This window comes from Myotis daubentonii, chromosome 2 (assembly GCF_963259705.1).
Source record: "Myotis daubentonii chromosome 2, mMyoDau2.1, whole genome shotgun sequence".
NCBI lineage: Eukaryota > Metazoa > Chordata > Mammalia > Chiroptera > Vespertilionidae > Myotis > Myotis daubentonii.
In genome coordinates, this window is record NC_081841.1 from 17,587,507 (window position 1) to 17,608,692 (window position 21,186).

General features: G+C 41.3%; 1 protein-coding gene across 5 annotated transcripts in view; it reads right to left on the reverse strand.

Moving 5' to 3' along the window:
• Positions 1-1,848: 1,848 nt before the first annotated feature.
• The window catches only part of APAF1 (apoptotic peptidase activating factor 1), a 94,145-nt gene continuing 74,807 nt past the window's right edge, over positions 1,849-21,186 (reverse strand). For all 5 annotated transcript variants that reach the window (XM_059681904.1, XM_059681905.1, XM_059681903.1 and 2 more), the window contains 5 exons: positions 17,120-17,239; positions 16,685-16,810; positions 14,293-14,418; positions 11,613-11,759; positions 1,849-4,060 (listed from right to left, as the gene is read on the reverse strand). In XM_059681904.1, coding sequence (XP_059537887.1) covers positions 3,914-4,060; positions 11,613-11,759; positions 14,293-14,418; positions 16,685-16,810; positions 17,120-17,239 — 666 coding nt within the window. In that variant the 3' untranslated portion in view covers positions 1,849-3,913. The remainder of the gene's footprint in view (positions 4,061-11,612; positions 11,760-14,292; positions 14,419-16,684; positions 16,811-17,119; positions 17,240-21,186) is intronic.

A 21,186-nucleotide genomic window follows, 5' to 3' on the forward strand; every position in this document is an offset into this window, starting at 1 on the left:
GACCTGGCTTTCGTGGAGCTTCCGACCTAATGGGGGACTCCAATAAGTAAGCGACACAGGGCAACAGAAGTCATGTAAGAGAAAAGAGGGCGCTACAAAAGTAATCTCAAAGAATTTATGAAGAATAAGGAATTAGAAGAAAAAATAGGGGGAAAAGGAGTATTATGGAAGAGAGGGCAACGGAAACAAGAGAGCACACAGTAGGCCCAGGGTTTTAAAGAGGTAAAAATCATGCAGAGGGCAGGGCTGATGCACAGATGGCAGTTGGGGACCTGTTGCCAGGCAGATAATGGGACCCAAATAATGGCAAGCATTGTTCACTGGTCCCAGCTCCGAGATAAATACTTTGTGAGCATTGCCTTACTAAATCCTTACAACCCTGAGAAGCATTTTACAGGTAAGACAGCTGCTGCTGTCTTCCTGTTTTCTTATTATCTATTGTCCCTAATCTTCCTCCAACAACTAAAATGTATTTATTTATTTATTCCCTTGGCTGCTGCTTAAAATAGTGCTTGGCACACAGTAGACTCTCAAGGCATATAAGATAGATAGGTGGCTGAATGAACAAACTAACAAAGGAATTTTGGTCAAGGTTCCTTCACCCACACCCACTATATTCACTATACTTACCACACTAACTTGCAATGTTTAGTCTTTGATGGTCCTTCTCAGCCCCTGTGCTGGTCCTTCAACTCATCAACCTGGACCTAGTCCCGGGCCTCCTTGACATCCATTTCGCTGCTGATCTCTTTTGGTTTTGTGGTTTCAAGTGTCACGAGTCACGATGACTCTCATGGTTTCTATCTCCATCACAGATTTTTCTCATGAGCTCCACACCCTTTTATCCAACCAGCTACTCAACATCTCCACTTGAATGTCGAATGGCCACTTCAAATGTACTATGTCCGAAAATCTACTCCTTTCATTGTCTTCTTCATCTCAGTTGTGCAAGCCACACAAGCCCAAACTTGGTGTCATTCTGGAACTGTCTTTCTCACAACCTTTATCTAACCCATTAACTCTGATCTTCAAACTATATCCAGAATCTATCACAACCTCTACTGCTGCTACTCTAGACTGGCCGCCTTCATTTTGCCCAGATTATTGCAAAAGTTTCTCATCGGTCTCCCTGCTTCCGCCCTTGCCTGTCAGCTGGTTCCCACTGCCAGAGTGATCAAGGTAAAGCTTCAGGCAGATGCTGCACAGCTTAACCCCTCCTCGAGCCCCTGGAGGCCCTCCACAGTGCGCTCCTATTATACTCCCCTCACCCAGTCTCCTCCAGCCACACTGACCTCCTCCCGGTTCTGGAACAGACCAACCCATCCCACTTTCAGGCCTTTGCTTGCTCTCCAGATACCTGCATGGCTCAGCCCCTCTCCCTTCAGGTCTGTACTCGTGTCACCTTCTCAATAAGCAACTCCATCTAAGACATTAACCCTCCTCCTCCCTGTGTACACCCAGTATTACAACTAATACACTACAGGTTTAACTTATTTACTTTTCATCCACTTCTCCCTCGCCCCCAACTGCAGTACAGCAAGGACTTTGTTTTGCTCATTGCTATCTCCCTACAAATATGCCAGGTACACATGGTAGATCTCAATACATATTTACTGGATGAAAGAATGAATAGATGAATTCATCCTTTACAGGATCTTCTCCAGGCCAGCTACACCAAGCAGCGATCAGACAGACTGAGGAGACAGAAAATTTTGGTAGAAGTGAATTATACAGAGCTGATAACACTTCATCAAAAGGTTGATGGTTGATGGATTTGGTGTGAAGAATCCTTCACATTTGTTTTCTAATCAACAAAGAACAAGCAAGGAGTATGAAACAATCTGAAAATGTTTTTCAAAAATATTTTTTGGAATTTTATTTTTATAAAAATTTTTCTATTTCATGTATTAAAACGTATACCAAGGACAAAAAAAATCATGTAAACTGTATTATAGATACAAAACATACAAGACACATACAATGTAAAAAAATCTTTATATAAAATGCAATGTAATTTCCAATACAAAAAATAAAATAAAATAAAAAAGCAGGGAAAAATGCATATCACAAGTACAAAGCAACATCCTCCCCTTCACTGACCACCTCAGCTGCCATGAAATCTGCAGCTACAACCTCCTAGCTTCTCCTCATCCCTCATGTTACCTAGTCTTTCTTCCATTTTCCTTTTTAATTTATTTTTAAGACAAAGGCCATCAAGGCCTTTTAAGAGCTGATGTTTGTTGTTACACTTTAACAGCCAAGTAAGTTCAATTCCAAAAGTTAATACTTCACACTCTGAGCTATAAAAGAGTTCCTAAACATTGCATGCAGATAAAGTTCTAATAAGGATACTCTAAGCAGAACATGCCATTTACATAAATTTCTTTTATAAAATTATGACTGCACATCACATTTGTTTAAATCACAGTAAGTCTATAACAAGTTCCTTAACCCATAAAAAAAAAAAAAGAACCTCCTTAACAATGTAAAAGATTTTATTCACTCTATTTATGGTTCTCTGAAAAGCTAAATAGAAATATCTAATCTAAAATACACCTGGAGTGCTTTAGTCCTCCTGCCCACCCTATTATGTGATAACAATAAAAACTGGGTCATGGCCTACCTGCTACTGACACTAATACCCATTTGATTTAGTCCCTGTTACAGCAATAAATTTTTAAATTTTGGTTATTTGTTTATGTAGCAACCATATCTATCATTAATTTATCAGCATATCCCTTAACAATATATTTCTGGGAAAATGTTTAGATTTAAATTGCAATTAAGGTTCCTAATCAAGAGGTCAAAAAAGCTACTTATTGATGCTGATGTGCTTTTTCCCTGTCAGAATCTACCTTTTCTGATTAACCTCCCAGGGAAGCAGGGAGGAAAGGAAGCAGATAAGGAGAGAAGGGAAGGGAGACAGACTGGTTGGAGGGTCAAAGGGAACACCATCCAGAGTCCCGATGACTCTGGTTCTGAGAACTCTCCTAAATTCACTCAGAGAACAGCACTGACATTGCCATTCATCTAAAAGTAAATGGAATTCGAAGAAAATCATTTTCTACTATTCTATATTTCTTAGGAAAATTCTGTTATTAAAATTGGCTGCTTCTCCATCAATCTGATTTACTAATATCTAACTGTAGAGCAAACTACTTTAAAAACAAAACAAAAAACAGAAAAATAGTGAAGATTAAGGAAGGTCTAGTATGTAAAGAAACAGAGAGCAGGACAGTGCCCAGCTAAGAGGCTGACCACAGGAGTCCGTTAGGGCACGAGCTGTCCTCAACTAGTGAGGGAAGGTAGACCAATAAAATCGACTCTGCAACACATAATTTTCACTCCACAGTAAGAATTTTGAAATCCAAGACACACTGATGTAGTGAATTAAAGGAAATATTGCAAATTGTGCTCACAGACACAATATTTTTAAAGCTAATTTAAGGAGTGCAAATAAGCTCCAAGGTTGCATTTGGGAAACTGTACCCCGGTGGGGTCATGTGGCTCAGAAAGCAGGCCACTGCTACTCTGAGGCACAACTCGCATAATGACAGTATTAAAATACATATTTCCTTCCAGTTATCCTCATTAACTATGTCAACCAATTTGAATGTATCAAGAGAGAATTTTACCAACAGTATAACAAGGTACGTATTTACATTTTCATTTGCATCTTAAAGACAAATTGTTAAAAATAATGATGATTATGAAAAACAAGATTAAAGGTGTGTTCACGGGGGGGGGGGGGGGGGGAGCTACATTAGTATCATTCTTCAAACCATAAACAATTCTGTAATGAATGCAATACTGTAAAACAATTCACAGCTTTATAAAAAGTTGAAATACAGAGTTCATCACAATTTTTTCCAATTCAAAATTTGAGTTCGACTTATATTAATGCTTAACTATTTTACTCTAAAGTCTGTAAAATATATAAAATACCAAGATTATCAGCAGTCACATATGTCTTGAAGTCAGGGGACACATGTATTTTCATCAGATTGGTTCCATTTGTGTAGAAGGTCTGTGAGGATTCCCCAGTGATGACATTCCACCACTGTTCAGAGAAAAATAAAATTCCCATTAGATTGGTAATTACACTGTGTGACAATCATAGTACAAACCAGACCCTTCAACCTATCACCTCCCCACACCCACACTTCAAGCAAACAGCAGGAAAGAAGTCTACAGTTAACGCTGAATACAGTTATCAACCAGGTCAGCCTCTCTGACCAACCCTGGTGACTGTCTCACAGCGACCCTACACCTCCCTCCAGTGGGAGAAGCATGCAGCCTGTTGAGAGTAGCAGACACAAGGCCACTCGATGTCCATTACGGCCATGGTTGGGCTGAGCTCGTCTGCATGTCCTTCTCAGTGGAATGGGCAGAAGAATGCCCTCTCTCCTCTAAAAATGCCCCTTTGCAGACATGAACTGGCAGACACCAAGGCTATTCATAATATGGCTACAGGATAGAATGTCCTCTCTACTGAATCTTCCCTTTCAACAGGAGTAATTCAAGAGCCGATGACCAAGTTTCTTTATCAACTCTTGTCATTCATACATGGATTTGCTAAATAAATACTGAACATCTCAAATGTAGCATGTGCTCTGGCCAGGTCCTTCCCTTCTACTCCCAATCACTGAATTCACTAAGATTTTAACAATATTTATATTCACTTATCGAATGGAGGTCATAGAGTTTACCCATATATCTCACGGCTAAAATGAAGGCAAGAGAGACACTGTGCATGAGCCTCTTTTGAAAAGGGCTCAGGTACATCAAGAGTCTGAGTGTTATGAACACAATAATGGTGTCACTTTTGTATCCGTGGAAGTGCCTCGCCTTCTGCCTTGCGCATGTGACTGAGTCAATTTTTCATGTTCGCTATCAGTAATAATAACTGGTACAAGTACACCCCATGGACTTTATAAACCTCACTGAAGCAACATGCACTAACGTGACATTTTCCAGAACTGACAATTTTGCTCTGTAAAACAGCAATGTAAGCAAGATGGCAGAGGACACATTCCTGTTCTGAGTTGCTAGGGGCAAACGATAGAGGTAGCAGCCCCTTGGAGGTCACCCAGGAACTGCCTCACCTTACACAGAAGGAAACCAAGGTTCTGAGAGAAGAGAGGCCCCGTCACCCAAGACCACCCAGCTGGCAGGTGGCAGAGGCACAACAGTTTCCGGCTTCCTCGTCCAAGGGATCCCACTGCCACCTTCCCTCTATTAAAACAGACCACTCTACTTGGAAACACTACACTAGTCACTAATTTGAGTATGGACTAAAAAGCAATGATGGTAGAGTGGTAGCTTATACAGGGGATTTTTCAGGCAGTGAAGCTATTCTGTATGATACTGCAATGGTGGACACATGCCATTTGTCAAAATTCACAGAACGAACACCACCAAGAGTGAACCCTGATGTAAACTATGGGCCTTGGGTAATAAGGATGTGTCAATGAATGCTCATCAATTGAATTAGGTACCACTCTGATGGCAGGCCATTGATAGTGGGGGAGACAGGGCATGTATTGGGACTCTGTACACGCTGCTCAATTTTGCTGTGAACTTAAAACTGCTCTAAGAAATAAAGTGAATTTTTTTTTCTTAAAAAAATTGCAGCTAACGTTTACTCAGGGTACACTATGTGTTATTATGTATAAATGCTTTGCATGTATTAATTCTTTTAATGCTCCCAACCCTGAGGTCAAAATTATTGTGCCCATTTTACATGCCGGGAGCCGGTCCATGCTTGCTGTTTCAAGGGACCTGGCATATATGACATACGGTTCTTAATATGTTTGCTCACCTTCTTGGGGCTATGTTTTAACCAAGGTCACCTCTCCGAGAAGGGTTGAATCCCCAGGTAGGGATTTTCCCCTGAAGTTAGGGAGGGAATAAAACCCCTCAACTAAGTGCCAGGCGGGTAATTAATCCCTTTAACTACGAACAATCATGCTTAAACTACATAATCTTTTCTCCCTGGAATGGAGATAAGAAACGCCCTAACCTTTGTAATAGAGATTGATAGGATTGAATCAACTGGTATAAATACAGTTGTAACAAGACAGAAACACTCAGAACTTGGAACACAGAACTCAGGAGACAGAACTGAGAAGAGAGAACCTACAGACAGAACCTACACAGAACCTACAGACAGAAGAACTTTGCTGGAGAGAACATGGCAAAAGATCCTGGACTGAACCTGACTACAGAAATATGTCAAGAGAACCTGACTAGAACCTGGTGACCGAACCTGGCTGGAGATCCTAAGCAGAACCTCTCTGGAGATCGAGACCAGAACTTGGCTGGAGATCCTGGCTAGGCTGCTGATCAACTGAACGCTGTCTCCGTGTCCTTCCTTCTTCGCCAACTCCGTTTACACCTTTGGGAACCCCTGGACCCGCTGGGGCTGGACCCCGGCATTTACAGATGAGAAAACAGAGGCACAGACAGTTTAATAATCTTGTGATTAATAAGGTTATTAACTTAACAAAGCTATTGAGTAGCAGAGCCAGGCTTTGAACTCGGGCAGCCTGCCCCAAGGTGCCCTCTCCTGACCATCACACTCTGCTGCCTCTAAGCAACAGCAAACCTGCACTTACCTCCCTGTATTCCACATTGCAAACCAGCCTTTCTCCTCAGGAGTATGAATTAATGCGGATTTCTTGTCATTCTAACAGTATACATGCCCTGTGGCATAACAAAGGTAGACAGCTCAATTATATCATTTTTAACTTAGAAATAGGAACAATTTTGAAAGTTAAGAGCATTTTAGCTACTGGATACCTACTTTTTCTTATTGACATTCAATTTATGCAACTTGGATTCTAGAGTAAACAGACTCAAAAGGCCCATTTTCTTGGACACTACAGCAGCTGCTTCTTTTTACATTTAATTTGCTCTGTGCTTTGGAGAGTCTCATTACCAAGCTGGGTAGATGCAGGCTGGGCTGCATCATAATCAGCTTAACCAGAGGGAAGAGCAGCCTGATTGTCACTTAAATAACAGAGACTGAATATACAGGGTAAAGGTTCTCCCACCCATGAGGCATAACCCCTACAGCACAGCTATCTACGCTGCAGCTTTGTTTCAAAGTTCCCCAAGAACTCTGGAAACCTGGTCATTGATCTCTATCCCATCTTGTAAGCCAGGCTCATGAACATGGACGAGCCTTCGAGGGCGCCCAGAGCATCAAGTGACATGGTCTCTAGAAGCTCTGTGCCAAAGCAGCTTTTAGCAGTTAATAAAGATCAAGATTCCCAGCTCCCAACACAAATAGCAATGCCGCTCTTCTCAGCATCATCCTCAGAGCAGTAAGGGGGAACGAGTGATGACAGGCTCACAATCCCTAATAACTAAATAAAGGCAAGCCCCAAAAAAGTATAGGTTAATGCAACATCTTGCAAACAGCATGGGATTTTTAAAAAATCTTTTTTATTGATTTCAGAAAGGAAGGGAGAGGGAGAAATAGAACATAAATGATGAGAGAGAATCATTGATTGGCTGCCTCCGGCATACCCCCTACTGGGGATTGAGCCTGCAACCTGGGCATGTGCCCTTTCTCCAATTGCAGTACATTTTGGGTGTGTTTTGCTTCCTTGTCTTCTAATTCACTTATTCGGTCCTCCGCTTCTCCTAGTCTACTGTTGATACTTTCAATGGAGTTTTTCATTGCAGCTATATCACTCTTCATTTCTTCTTGGGTCTTACTTAAGTTGTTGATTTTTTCATCTGTTTCTTCTAGCTTCTTCCATATGTTATCGATTTTTTCATCTGTTTCTTCTAGCTTCTTCCATATGTTATCGATTTTTTCATCTGTTTCTTCTTGCTTCTTGAAGAGGTTGTCGATTTTTTCCTCCATCCGGTTTATGCACTCTAGGAACCTTATTCTGAATTCTTTATCTGTCATGTTGCATGCCTCTGTATTACTTAGCTGCTTTTCTGGAGAGTCCTCCTTCTCTTTCCTTTGGGGGTTTCTTTGTCTACCCATGTTTGATCTCACTGACATATCTAGATGTTGAGTCGTTCAGTGGTTGCTCCCTGGGTGGCAGTGACTCCTTGGTCTGTGGTTGCTCTTCGGGCGGTTGCGGTAGCTGCTGCTCTTCAGTTGGCAGCAGCTCCTCTGGTGGGTGCTGTTCACAGCTGTGGTGGCTCTTTTGGCTGGTGGGGCGAGGTTTCACGTACAGCTGCTGTTCCTCAGCAGAGGATGTGGTGCTCAGGAGGTTGCTGTTGCTTGGATCTGCTGCATTGATTTAAAGGCACAAAATACAACACAACAAGGCACCACGTACCAGGCACTATACACAAATATATTCACGATATTAATAACTCCAAATAAAGGTGACCACCTGAATTAAGAGAATTAGGGGATAAGGAAGAAGGAAGAGAAAAAGATAAAAGAAAAAAAGAAAAGAAAAGTAGGGACCAAAAAAAGGAGTGCAAAAATGAAATCGGGAAAAAGGAGGGGGGAAAATAAAAGCGAGAAAAGAAAAGAAAAGAAAAAAAAAGAGCGAAAAGAGAGAATGAAGTGGAAGAGGGGAAGAGACTTTTTATATGAGGAGAATACTCCTATAGAACAGCCATTAATCCCAACAAATTCCAGCAACAGCTCCCTGGATATGAATGCAAACTAGAAACAACCAATAATATAACAATGAAAATAGAATGGAGAACACTAATCCCAAAATAAAATAAAGTGAAAATAAAATGGCACTTTAAAAAATGGTAAAATGGTAGCAGTAATAATACTGGTTAAAAAATAAGAAGGTAGTAATTAAAAGGGTAAAATCAGGTGATGGAAAAAGAAAAAAAAAAAAAAGAACAGAAAAAAAAATAAAAAAAAATTGATTTCTTAGTTAAAAAGTGAAAAAAGAAAAAAAAAAATGCAGTAGTGAAGGTCCTTCGGTTCTTCTATTCTTCAGTGTGGCTCGCCTTAGACCTTCCAGGTATTCAGGAGAGTGTTGAGTTTCCCTGCGATATACTGTTCCTCTGTGTTGTGAACCACAGTCCTTATTTTAAAGCAGGTCACATTTATTTCCCAGACTGCCTTATTTTGTGTTTAGCAAAGAGTCAGTTTGTGGGTCAGCCTCTGGGTGGCAGTGTTCTGGGGTTGGCCTCTGGGGCTATAGGGCCTCTCTTTCCAGTGGAAGTTCACTGCCCAGAGCTGACTGCGTAATAGTTAGTTACCGGCGCTATGTTGTTGCTGGGATTGAAAATCCCTCTATAGGCCAGACCCTGTTAACTCCCAGGGACTGATAAGGTTATTTTAATCCTTGATCTCGTACAGGGTGGAATCTGGGTGTGGCTGTGCTCCTTGTCTGGGGGCCGGGGGGGAGGAGCCTCACTCTCTGGAGAGAGTGGCTGCCCCAGTCTTGGGCTCAGGGGTGTCTCAGCACTCAATTCGCTGCCACCTCTCCCGGCTCCCCCTCTCTCCCCAGTCTCTCCCCAGATTCCACTCCTCCGCACACTCTCCCTCTCTTCAGCACAGGTGAGTGTCTGTATCCGAAATGTCCCATGAACAGGATTCAGTGAAAACAGACAAACAAACGCCGGCCACGGAAACGGGGAAGGCTTGGTTTCTGTAAGCTTCTTCTCTTATCGGGACTGTATGGTCAGGTCAGCTCTTCAGGCTGCCCCCTTTAGACTCAGTCCTCCGCGGTCACAGAACCCAGCTCTCAATTTCCCTGGCGGCGCCAGGAATCCCGCGGTTCTCCTTTCCCCCCGTCAGGGGCTGTGCCTGTCCCAGGGGACGCAGCTGTCTGCCACGCGGTCTCCCTCCGACTCTCTGGGCTCAGAGGTCTGGCAAACTTTCCTGCCCAAATCCCTGTTTTTTTTACCTTTCCAGGGGAGTTCTGCTCTTCCCGGCTGCAAACCCTCTCACCAGCTGAGCAATTTCGCCAATTCGGTGTGGGTGTTACTAGTTTCAGCTGTTCATTCCATTTGCTCCGGGACACGACCTGGGACGCGTCTGCCTATATCGCCGCCATCTTGGTTCTCCTCTGGGCATGTGCCCTTGACTGGAATCAAACCTGAGACCCTTCAGTCCACAGGCAGACACTCTACCCACTGAGCCAAACCGGCTAGGGCAACAGCATGCTATTTTAAATGCACACTTGTAAAGGGACCATATGTACATCCTTTCATAGAACTAAAAACCGCCCTCTTATTTACCGTTTTTATAAACTAGGTTTTTATGTGGAGTAAAATTACAATTACATAGGTCCCGTGTAACCAAAAACTTCATTCGTGCCAATATTTTTTAACATCTACATTGTGTTAGACAGAATCATCTCCTACACTTGAATGTCTTCAGTCAGAGATAACAGTATCATAAAATCTAATGTATTAGGGAGCTATTGTAAGTGGTCAGTACGCTACTCAGTATCATCTCCATCTTCTAAGTAAACCACTATTCAGAAGCCTCCCCTCAGCACCCCCTCCACAGGAAGCCTCCGCTAACTCCCAAAGGTAGAACTGTTCTCGCCTCTCCTCGGGGCTCCACTGTCCATATGCAAACAGATCAGAACCCCTCTTACACTTCAGAGATGTTGTTTGTTTACTGTCCGTCTGGTCCCCCCATAGACTGTACGCCACCAAAGGCAGGAACCACATAGCAGTGTCTCAGCACACAGTGGCATTTAACACATCCATATTGAGGGGACGGATAAACAGATGCAAGCACCAAAAAATGACCCCGAGGCACCACAACACACAGCCTTGGCCACAGTGGTCACTCATAGTAAGTTTGTATACAGCAACTTATTGACTGCACAGTTTTAGGAAAGTCACCACTCTCCATGAACATCAGTTTCCTCATCGTACACCAAATATAGTAAAATTCAAGCCTCAAAACACTGGCTGAGGAGATGATGTAAGTAAAGCATTTTGTAAACTATAAAACAACTAGAGGCCCAGTGCACGGATTCATGCACAGGTGGGGTCTGGCTGGCCCTCCCCGATGGGGGCCCATCAGCTGGGTCAGCGGGGGGAGGGGCTGTGGGCAACTGGCCGGCTGGCCCCGCCCCCGATCAGGGTGTTGGGGGCTGATTGGGGGCCGGGCCAGCGGAGGGGGGGGACGGGGGGGGGGGGGGGGAGCGGCGATCGGGGCATGCATCAGGCTGGTTAGCTGCCGCAGTGCACGTCATAGCCACTGGTCGTTCTGGTCGTTCCACTGTTCTGGTCGCTGGGCTTTTAGAGATATGGATATGCTCCAGCCATTATTAATACCACTACCACGGCTACTAATACTTAAGAAAATTTCAGAAAAGTGTTTAAAGACTTTCAACCAAAATAGTTAATAATTATTAGGTAGAAAATAAAACTAAGTTAAACACCCCACTCTGTAGTCACTGTGACCCTCTAAGACTTAGTACAGGGCCGTGTGAGCTCCGGACTGAGAACATCCCCCACACTGCCACCAGAACTTCCAACAGATGTGACGAAGGTGGCCTTGCACCTCTCAGCCTCGTCACTGCAAAACAGGATAATAGGAATTGCCCTTGCACTCTGTCGGGTTATATGAGGACACACTGAGAAATAGGAAGGGAAACAGTAGGATACAGGCTGTTCTTTTCTTTCAGTCTTTAATGAACTCTTACCTTAAGGTAGCCTCCAGCAGAGACCAGCATTTTGCTATCTGGAGAAAAGCAGAGGTCGGTCACCCAGCCCCCATGGGTAGCAGCTCCCTCTTCTATGGATATCGGAGCACACAAATGAAGAAGCACACCGCTTGAGACATTCCATATCTACATAAACATGATACAATTCATTAACAGGGCTGCCCAGAAATTCTTTATAAATAGCTACCTCATCTGAAACATATTTGGAAATCTTTCTTAAAAATGTAATTACAATTCAATGATACCTTAGGGATTTTTTTAGATTGAGTTCTCTCTTGTTCAAATTTTTTAAAAACACTAATTATACCACAAATGTATTACGTACAATATTTATCATTAACTGTACTCCCAAAAGTAAAACAAAAGGACTTAGAGTGATTGATTAGAATACTGTGACTCTCTTCATTTAATAAAAAGAGAATAATGGGAGAAAAAAGGAATAAACAAAAAAGACGTAGCATATAAACTACCTCAAAATAAAAACAACAACAAAGAAATGTCACCCCAACAAATTATTTAAAAAAATAATTCTACTCTAAGATTAACCACTAAAATGTTGACAAATGTCATTCAAATATGTAAAGCGTATATATTTTAAACACAAAGTCAAAAAAATCTAGAAGTCCTAATAAGGTTCTAAATATACATGATTATTTACTAGGCTCTTATAAACAACCCAATTACTTACAGATGTTAATATTCCCATTTATTTCAAGTGACACTTAATATATAAGCAGTACTCTAATTTTTCAAAGAAATGCATATCAGATTTTTTTTAAAAGCCCGACCAGAATGGCTCAGTTGACTGCCAGTTCAAGTCCTGGTCAGGGAACATACCTGGGTTGTAGGTTTCATCCCCAGTCAGAGAGTATATGCAACCGATTGATGCTTCTTTTTCACATCTCTTTCTCTCTCTCTCTTCATCTCTCTCTCTCTCTCTCTCTCTCTCTCTCTCTCTCTCTCCCTTTCTCTCTCTCTCCCTCCCTTCCTCCCTCTTTCTAAGCATGTCCTCAGGTTGAGGATTTAAAAAAAAAGATTATACAGAAAATAAAGTCTAAATTTTAAAAAATAGAGGCACTGCCTAGCCAGTGTGGCTCAGTGGTTGAGCATTGACCTATGAACCAGGAGGTCATGGTTTGATTCCCAGTCAGGGCATATGCCTGGGTTGTGGGCTTGATTCCCAGTAGGGACATGCAGGAGGCAGATGACTGATGATTCTCTCTCATCATTGATGTTTCTATCTCTCTCTCTCTTTGAAATCTAAAAAAATTAAAAGTTAAAAAAAATAGAGGCATAAAAAAATCAAAAAGAATTATATGGAATCTAAAATAGTCAAACTCACAAAATCAGAGAATAAAATGATGATTTTCAGGGGCTAAGAGGAAGAGAAAATGGGGAGGTCAAAGGTTACGAAGTTTTTTATACAAGATATATATACTGTATTGGGTATTAAAAATTTGCTCAGAAGAGGGTAAACCTTATGTTAAGTGTTATTACCACTCACAAAGAAAATAATAATAATAAAGAGGGTGGGAGGGAACTTTGGGATGTGATGAATATGTCTAGGGCCTGGTGGTTGTGATGATTTTAAGGGTGAATATATATACCCAGACTCACTGAACTGTATACATTAACTATGTACTGCTTTTTACATGCTAAGCATACCTCAATAAAGTAATATTACTGAATGAATGATAAATAAACAAATAAGGCCATAAAATTACCCAAAAAAAGAATCAAATGGAAAAGCTCATTAGAAAGAATTCCATAAGATATACTATAGAGAGGCAATTTTTTCCTCCAGGGTTTCTGAAAAATGAAACATTGCCCCATAACCAGTAAAGGAACCCTTTCATCCAAGATGAGAACTTAGAGCAAAATGAATGTCCCACACAGCCACTTCAGCTGGCGTGGCATTTATGAGAACGGTGTAGAGAAGACTGGTTACTCAGTGCTCAAGCAGGAGAATCTCCCTGTTCCTGGAAAGCCTATCTGCTAACGCCTGCCAACTGCAGACTCTCTCATTCTTCTGCATTATAGACCTACTCCTTGAATTTTAAATTCTTTTTTTATAAAAAAGAAAAAGAAAAAAAAACAAGACTCTCCTCGAATATACTGGTTACCATAGCAGCCATCCCCAGTGCCCAAACCTTTCCCATCAAGTGCCCACTCCTTCCAACAACCAGAGACAGGCAGCGCCATGAGGCCTGCCATAGGCCACACTGTAAAACTTGACTATCTAATGGGTATGATGCTAAAGAGATGTTTTCTTTCAGTGCTGGAAACAGCAAAATATGCAATTCATTTATAATCTAGATAATGACTTACGAAATTATTTTCCCCAAGTTCTGCCACTAAAAACAACCTTTGGTTCAGGTCCAAAAATTAAGATGACTCATTCTCAAGATAACAGCAGAGAACCAACTGCAAATAACTAGGGCATCTGCCTCCTCACCTACATAGGAAATGCTTCGCTCTAAAATGAATTCTTTCTGCAATAGAGTGCAGCTGTGAACACAACATGCACAGAAAAAAACAAAGAACCCATCCATCCAGAACCCAGCGCTTCCCGGTCCCATTAACAAAGGTCCCCAGTGTGGTGCAGGGAGCTTGGCCCAAGCTACACGAAGAACAGTGTTTCACGTCACAAACACCCTACCCTGATTTCCCCATTGTCATCTCCAGTCGCCAACAGGGTGCTGTCCACAGAGAAGGCAGAGCAGCGCACACAGCCTTTGTGGCCCTTCAATTCATGAAGAGGGGAAAGGAGTTCAAAACTCCAAATCTGGAAGGCAATTAGAATTGTTTAGCAACAGTAAATACATTCAAAATAAGCATCTGCAAACCCTGTCTTGAGTGTTCGTTAACCACAAACTTGATCATATGGAAGTTCATAAACCTTCTTGAGAGGCCCAAGTTCCCACTTGTAACCTTGTTCCTTGTTGAGTTTCCCTTTAATTATTCAAATTAACTTCAGCTCAAGGATCAAAGGTCTTAACTTTAGATATAGAAGAAAGGACAGTGAATGAGTAAAGACCAGTCTGTGCGTATGGCTCCACTATTTACTAGTTCCTTGTGGCCTACGACAATACACATAAGTTGCTGTTGCTTTAATTTCTGCATCTGCAAAATGGGGACCAAAGTACTGATGATGTGAAGATTAAATGAGATAACAGAGTGACATTCCTAGCACAGGGCCTAACATATGACAAGAGTTCTTTAAAGGTTAGTCACTATAATACCTTAGAATCCTGGCAGTCAAATACAGTTCTTTCTTTCCAATATTCTCCCTTATGATCCTGTCATCGCCATTCAACAAGCATAGACTGAAAACTACCATCTTCCAAGCACTGTGAGCTAAGATCTAGTGATACAAAGATGAACTGGATATAGCCCCTACCCTAGAAAAGTTTGTAATTTAATCAGAACGCTGGCTTATGAATGGCGAAGTGAACACCGGTATGAAGTAAAGCTCTAATAAATGTGGAAACATGGAATGGGCATACTGAGGGTGAAGCAGCTAATCTTGCCTGAGGGCAAGGAAAGGGCTCACTGAAGAGTTGGCACCAAATCTAGATATGGAAGAATGAGTCAAAATGCTTCGGGGTGAAAAGGAATAGAAGGTTGTGTCAAGCCACAGTTACAGCATGCACAAAAAGTCGGAGGAAGAAGCAGCCTGGACAGAGGGAACAATGGTGGTGAGGGCCTGGGCCGGGGGCAGGGGCAGGCTAGAAGGGGTCAATGGAAGGGGGGGCATTCATAATACTTTTAACAACAAAGATTTTAAAAATAAAGAAAAATAAAAGAAAGAAAGGAAGGGAAGGAGGGAGGGAGGGATCGAGGGAGGGAAGGAGGGAGGGAGGGAAGGAGGGAGGAAGAAAGGAAGGAAGGAAGGAAGGAAGGAAGGAAGGAAGGAAGGAAGGAAGGAAGGAAGGAAGGAAGGAAGGAAGGAAGAAAGAAAGAAAGAAAGAAAGAAAGAAAGAAAGAAAGAAAGAAAGAAAGAAAGAAAGAAAGAAAGAAAGAAAGAAAGAAAGATAGATGTTGCTGAGCTAAGGAATCTGGCTTACAAACTATCAGGTCAGGGAGGTGTTTCAGCAGGGACTCAGACCGAGGTAGGGAAGATAAACTGGAGGAGGCACAGACCAGAAGCAGGCCCACCAATGAAGGAAGAGAGCCTGGTCTTAAGGGTGGGGGCAAGGAGGGGAAGAAGGATCCAAGAGGTATCGAGAAGTAATCAACAGAGCATAAAAGACAGTAGAGTCCCAGACAATTCTAAGGTTTGTAGTTTGGAAAGATAGGTAGATAATAATGCCATTAACAAGATGGATAAAAAAGAAGAAAATGGAGTATTCAATGTCCCCAAATAGGCAGCACCATTTCAATGAAATGTGATTTTCAGAAGCATCAACTTATATCAATTATATAAAAACCTACTGTGGGTGTGCAATTAAATGTAAACCCTTTTCAATGCTTTTTATTGCCTATAATATGCAGCAGAGATTGCACTTGCTTAGTAACGACAAAAGTAATCAGTAAGGGAAAAATCAAAAGTCCTTGATGTTATTCATGTAATCTATCTGACATCAACTAAAGGCCGATGGGAATCCTCCAAAAACTCACACAATAAGACAGGCATGCAGAAGAAACATATTTTTCCACTTTACACATTATTTGAACTCATAATACAGGCAGTCCTCTGGTTCCGTCGGACTCGACATATGTCGTTTCATGGTTACGTTGCCATCTCCCATTTATTTATTAAAAAAAAAAAAAGTTCCGTCACTTTGACGTATGTGCATATGTGCTTTATGTTTTTTATTATTTATTTACCACAAGTAAAGATCAGGAATTGTTATCTTTCTTTTAATTTTTTTTTACTGTTTCACTTCATTACTGCTGTGTATGTGCTCCATGTGTGTGCCATAGGTGCTTATGTAGGTGGGTTCCGACTTATGGCGAAAATCTAACCCGAGGACCTACTGTACATAGGACTCATAATACATAACTGATACCAAAGTTTGATGCATGCACATTTCAGCTGACCCACCTACCTTTGCAGTGTTGTCAGCAGAGGTAGATGAAAACTTGGTGGCATCAGGAGAAACATCACAAGAAAGTACTGTATCCTGGTGACAGGCAAAGTCTTTTTCTATTCGTCCAGTGGTGATATTCCATACCTTCAAAGAAAAACTCAGAAGTTGACACTTTTAAGACCATTTTGTGTTTCTGAACATAATCAGCTAGAAGACAGGCCTATACAGTAAGAGTGCTAGCACACTGGTTGTTCTGACCCCTTTACGTGCCCTTTAGTACAAATGTTCATAAACACAGAGCACACATAGGTGACTGCAGTCAACTGACAACAACATGAGAACACAAGTTTGAAAATTAAGTAGTTACTTATCAACCATCTGCTTTTGGCTGTCACAATATCATCACTGCAACATTAGAATACTTTAAAAAAAAAAATCTGTGTTTCAAATTACCTTCACCGTGCCATCAAATGACCAGGAAAGCAGTCTTGAATTTTTCAAGAGCCTAAAGTCTTTCACTGTTTCCTGATGGGCTTGCAGAAAGAAATATTCCTCTGATTGCCAATTCCATACCTGAATATTAAAAAAAAATGTGTTATAACAGTCTCCCCATAACATCCCATTGGAGGGGTGGGGAAGAATGTGATCCCCGGCCTTAAGCCTTTTATCCTTGTGGCATTTCAATAAAACAAAGACAAGTACCAAGAAAGAATATGGTGCCCCATTTTACAGACAGAGAAAACCTGAGGTTAAATAACTTGACTAGGAGTAAAATAGAGTATGTTTCCTCCTAAATAAAATTTGTTTTCTTCAGTTGCTGGAGAGCAGTTAATTACACCAGAAGATAGAGAAAAGCCATCACATGTTAGTGAGCTCACCATCTGATTAAATTTCCCACAGAAAATTATCCTAATTACAGATTTCTGACCTCATAAGCCAGGCTAGTCTGGAGAGTCCAGCTCCACTAAAGCTACTGAATCCTACTGGCCCCTTCCTGGCAAGGTCAATTGGCCAGAGCAGCTTCAGACAAGGTCTCAGAATTTCCAAGATCCAGATATCTTAGCTATAACCGAATGCAATCCTCAAAAATGACAAAGGAAGTGATATATACATTATATTTCATTTTTCACATAGAGCTCCAAGAAAAGTTCTCAGGAAAAAGGGAAGAAGAAACTGAAATAAGATAAGTAATTGGCACAAAATAAGCCATACAAACTTATGTTTATATGTATACATAGGTAAACATATGTATATCTGAAACCTTCCTATACTCTTATTAACCAATGTCACCCCAATAAATTCAATTTTTAAAAATGTATGGACATATAGTAAAAAAAAAATGTAAGACACATAGGTGAACAAAACTTTTACTTCTATGTCATGTCCATGTACAGAACCCTTAATTACTAAATCAAAGCAACTATTAATTCTTGACCTGAAATTAATTTAACAAATATCTACTTAGCACCTATAAGTCAGGCAAATATGAAAGAAACAAGAATGTAGCATTAAGAAATCTAAGGGTCTAACAAAGAAAATGAGACGCCCCAAAAGCAAACAAACAGTAGAAGCTCTATTGATACAGAATAAAGTTCTGTGGAACTAGCCCTAGCTGGTTTGGCTCAGTGGATAGAGCATTGGCCTGCGGACTGAAGGGTCCCAGAGGTTCGATTCCAGTCAAGGACACATGCCCAGGTCGCGGGTTTGATCCGCAGTAGGGGGCATGCAGGAGACAGCTGATCAATAATTCTCTCTCATCATTGATGTTCTATCTCTTTCTCCCTCTCCCTTCCTCTCTAAAGTCAAAAAAAATAAATTAAAAAAAAAAGTTCTGTGGAACTCAAAAAAGCGATCCCTTAGGGACTTGATGGAGAGAATACATTCAAAGTAGGCTTGAGGCATGGTTTGAAAGTCTGATTCACAAACTGTGGAGGGCATTTCAAACAAAGAACATGAGTGCCAGCAGGAAACATGGACAGATTATAAGGTCCTGCTCATAGTCCACAATCTGGCTGGAGTACAGGACATGCAGAGGAACAGTAGGAAAAAAAGGATGGGAAAATATTTGACAAAACAGCCCAGAGCTCGATATCTGAGCTGTGGACAAGCAGGCAGGCTTCCACAGAATTTCCTTCGATTTTTAAAAATCAGCCACCACTACAGGTGTGCATATTAGTAATATTCTGGATCTGGTTTTGACTGGTGAAGGTTAAGAAGCAGAAATGTCTTTAAGGTTTTTCCTATTGGGGACTTAGGTGAAATAGTAACAGAAACGCCATCTCCCTTACCCCCTGCTTTCTTTACTCCTTTCTCCTCCACATTTAGCAGCCACCCTTCCTCCCCACCGAGCCCTAGATCTCAGATTCTCCCCGTCTCTTCTGCCTCGGAGTGCTCATTCACAGAAACAGGATAGCAGGGCAAAGTATCTTCTATGAGAGCAAGAGAAGCTGGAAGTGAGAATAACTTAAAGAGACTGAATTAGTAATTTCAGCATTTTAAGAACCCAGTGATATGTCAGGGGCTTCTCTGGCTCCCCAAATCATATCAGAAAGGAAAGGCACCTGTGCAATTAAACATAAAATATCCTATACCAGTGGTCAGCAAACTCATTAGTCAACAGAACCAAATATCAACAGTAAAACGATTGAAATTTCATTTGAAAGCCAAATTTTTTAAACTTAAACTTAAACAAGGTAGGTACATTGTTATTAACTTAATTAGGGTACTCCTAAGGCTTAGGAAGAGCCACACTCAAGGGGCCAAAGAGCCGCATGTGGCTCGCAAGCCGCAGTTTGCCGAACACGGTCCTATACCATTCTCACCAGACTTTCTGGGCTTTACTGGACTAGAGGATCAGTGGCTTTTATTAATAGCTCTTCCTGGTTGACGGGCACTGCCATTCCCAGCTGCGACTGACTCCATGTTCATTCCTGCCTTATGTTATATATACATACACACACACACATACACACACACACACACATATTGATTGATTTCAGAGAGGAAGGGAGAGGGAGAGAGAGATAGAAACATCAATGATGAGAGAGAGAATCACTGATTGGCGGCCTCCTGCACGCCCCCTACTGGAGACCCAGCATGCAAACCGGGGCATGTGCTTAGGTCAAGGCTCAACCACTGAGCAACACAGGCCAGGCCTTGCCTTATGTTCTTTCTGCAACCCCCCACATCAAGGAGTCAGAGAGCCTTCCTGAGCAGATAGAACAAAGAATTTAGCAATCACTGAGGGGAGATTGAGATACCCTCAGCAGACTGTGTTGCAGGAGCTTTCTGATAAGGCAATGATGACAGGGATATTTTTTGTTGTTGTTGGGCTCAAACATACTGAACTGGATCACCTTATATAACAGCTAAACTTCTACCAGCACTAGTCAAATATATTAAGGCTGAGTTTGGGGATGTCTCTACCATTAGGTATAATTTTTGCAATGTATTTACACTGTAGAATTTTTTCAAGTATATAAATAATAAAATTTAAATTTTAAAACATGAAGAATCTTCTTCTACCTCCAAAAAATCATACGTTCTCATACACTGATTCAGGTGAGCATGGCTGCCACTTGGGTTTTATGTACCTTAAGGTAAAGAATCAAAAACTACCAAGTTAGACCTCAATTTTCACAACTCTAGGTGCTAAAATCAGACAAGTTAATTCTTCCAATGTTGGCAATAACTTTAGTTCACATCAACAAAGATTTACTGAAACCGTTCTATATTCCAAGCATTAAGAATACAAAGATGATTAAAATAACCCTCCAAAATGGTAACTCTGCAGGGTGAGGATTTGTGTGCACATATAAAATCATCACATTGTATGTCTTACACATGTAGTTTTGTCAATTACACCTCAATAAGGGGGGTGGGGAGGACCTCCAATTAATTATACTAAAATACCAAAAGCTCAACTAGTCTATTCTTGGGAATACCTACCAAGAGTTTTGTTACATAAATGTATACTCACAAAACATTTTAAATGTAAAAAGTATTCCTAGTGAAGCAGAAAAAGAGGAAACACAACTTAACTTATATTTCTAAAAATAACCTAACTCCAATACCAAAGATATTCCTAGAAAATATTACTCCCTCTGGCTGAAAATATCTGATCTTTAAGCAGGACATAAACCCCTGAATTGAGCTTTTGACAGAAAGGCTATACAGTATACAATGTCTCAAAAGAATTGCATCAGATGTAGTTTAGTTCTACCCATTTCAAAGTCATCTGGAAAGGAAGAAGGGTATTTCATGGAGTTTCACAGCTAATACACCAGTACCATGGCAGCCTGTAATAAGTTTCTGTACTGAAGCCAACTTTCTTTCTAATCATATAGGACTCACAAAGACATAACATTAAAATTTTCCAAAATAGCCCAACTGGTGTGGCTCAGTGGTTGAGCGTCGGCCTATGAACCAGGAAGTCATGGTTTGATTCCTGGTCGGGGCACATGCCCAAGTTGCGGGCTCAATCTCCAGTGTGGGTCGTGCAGGAGGCAGCCAATTGATGA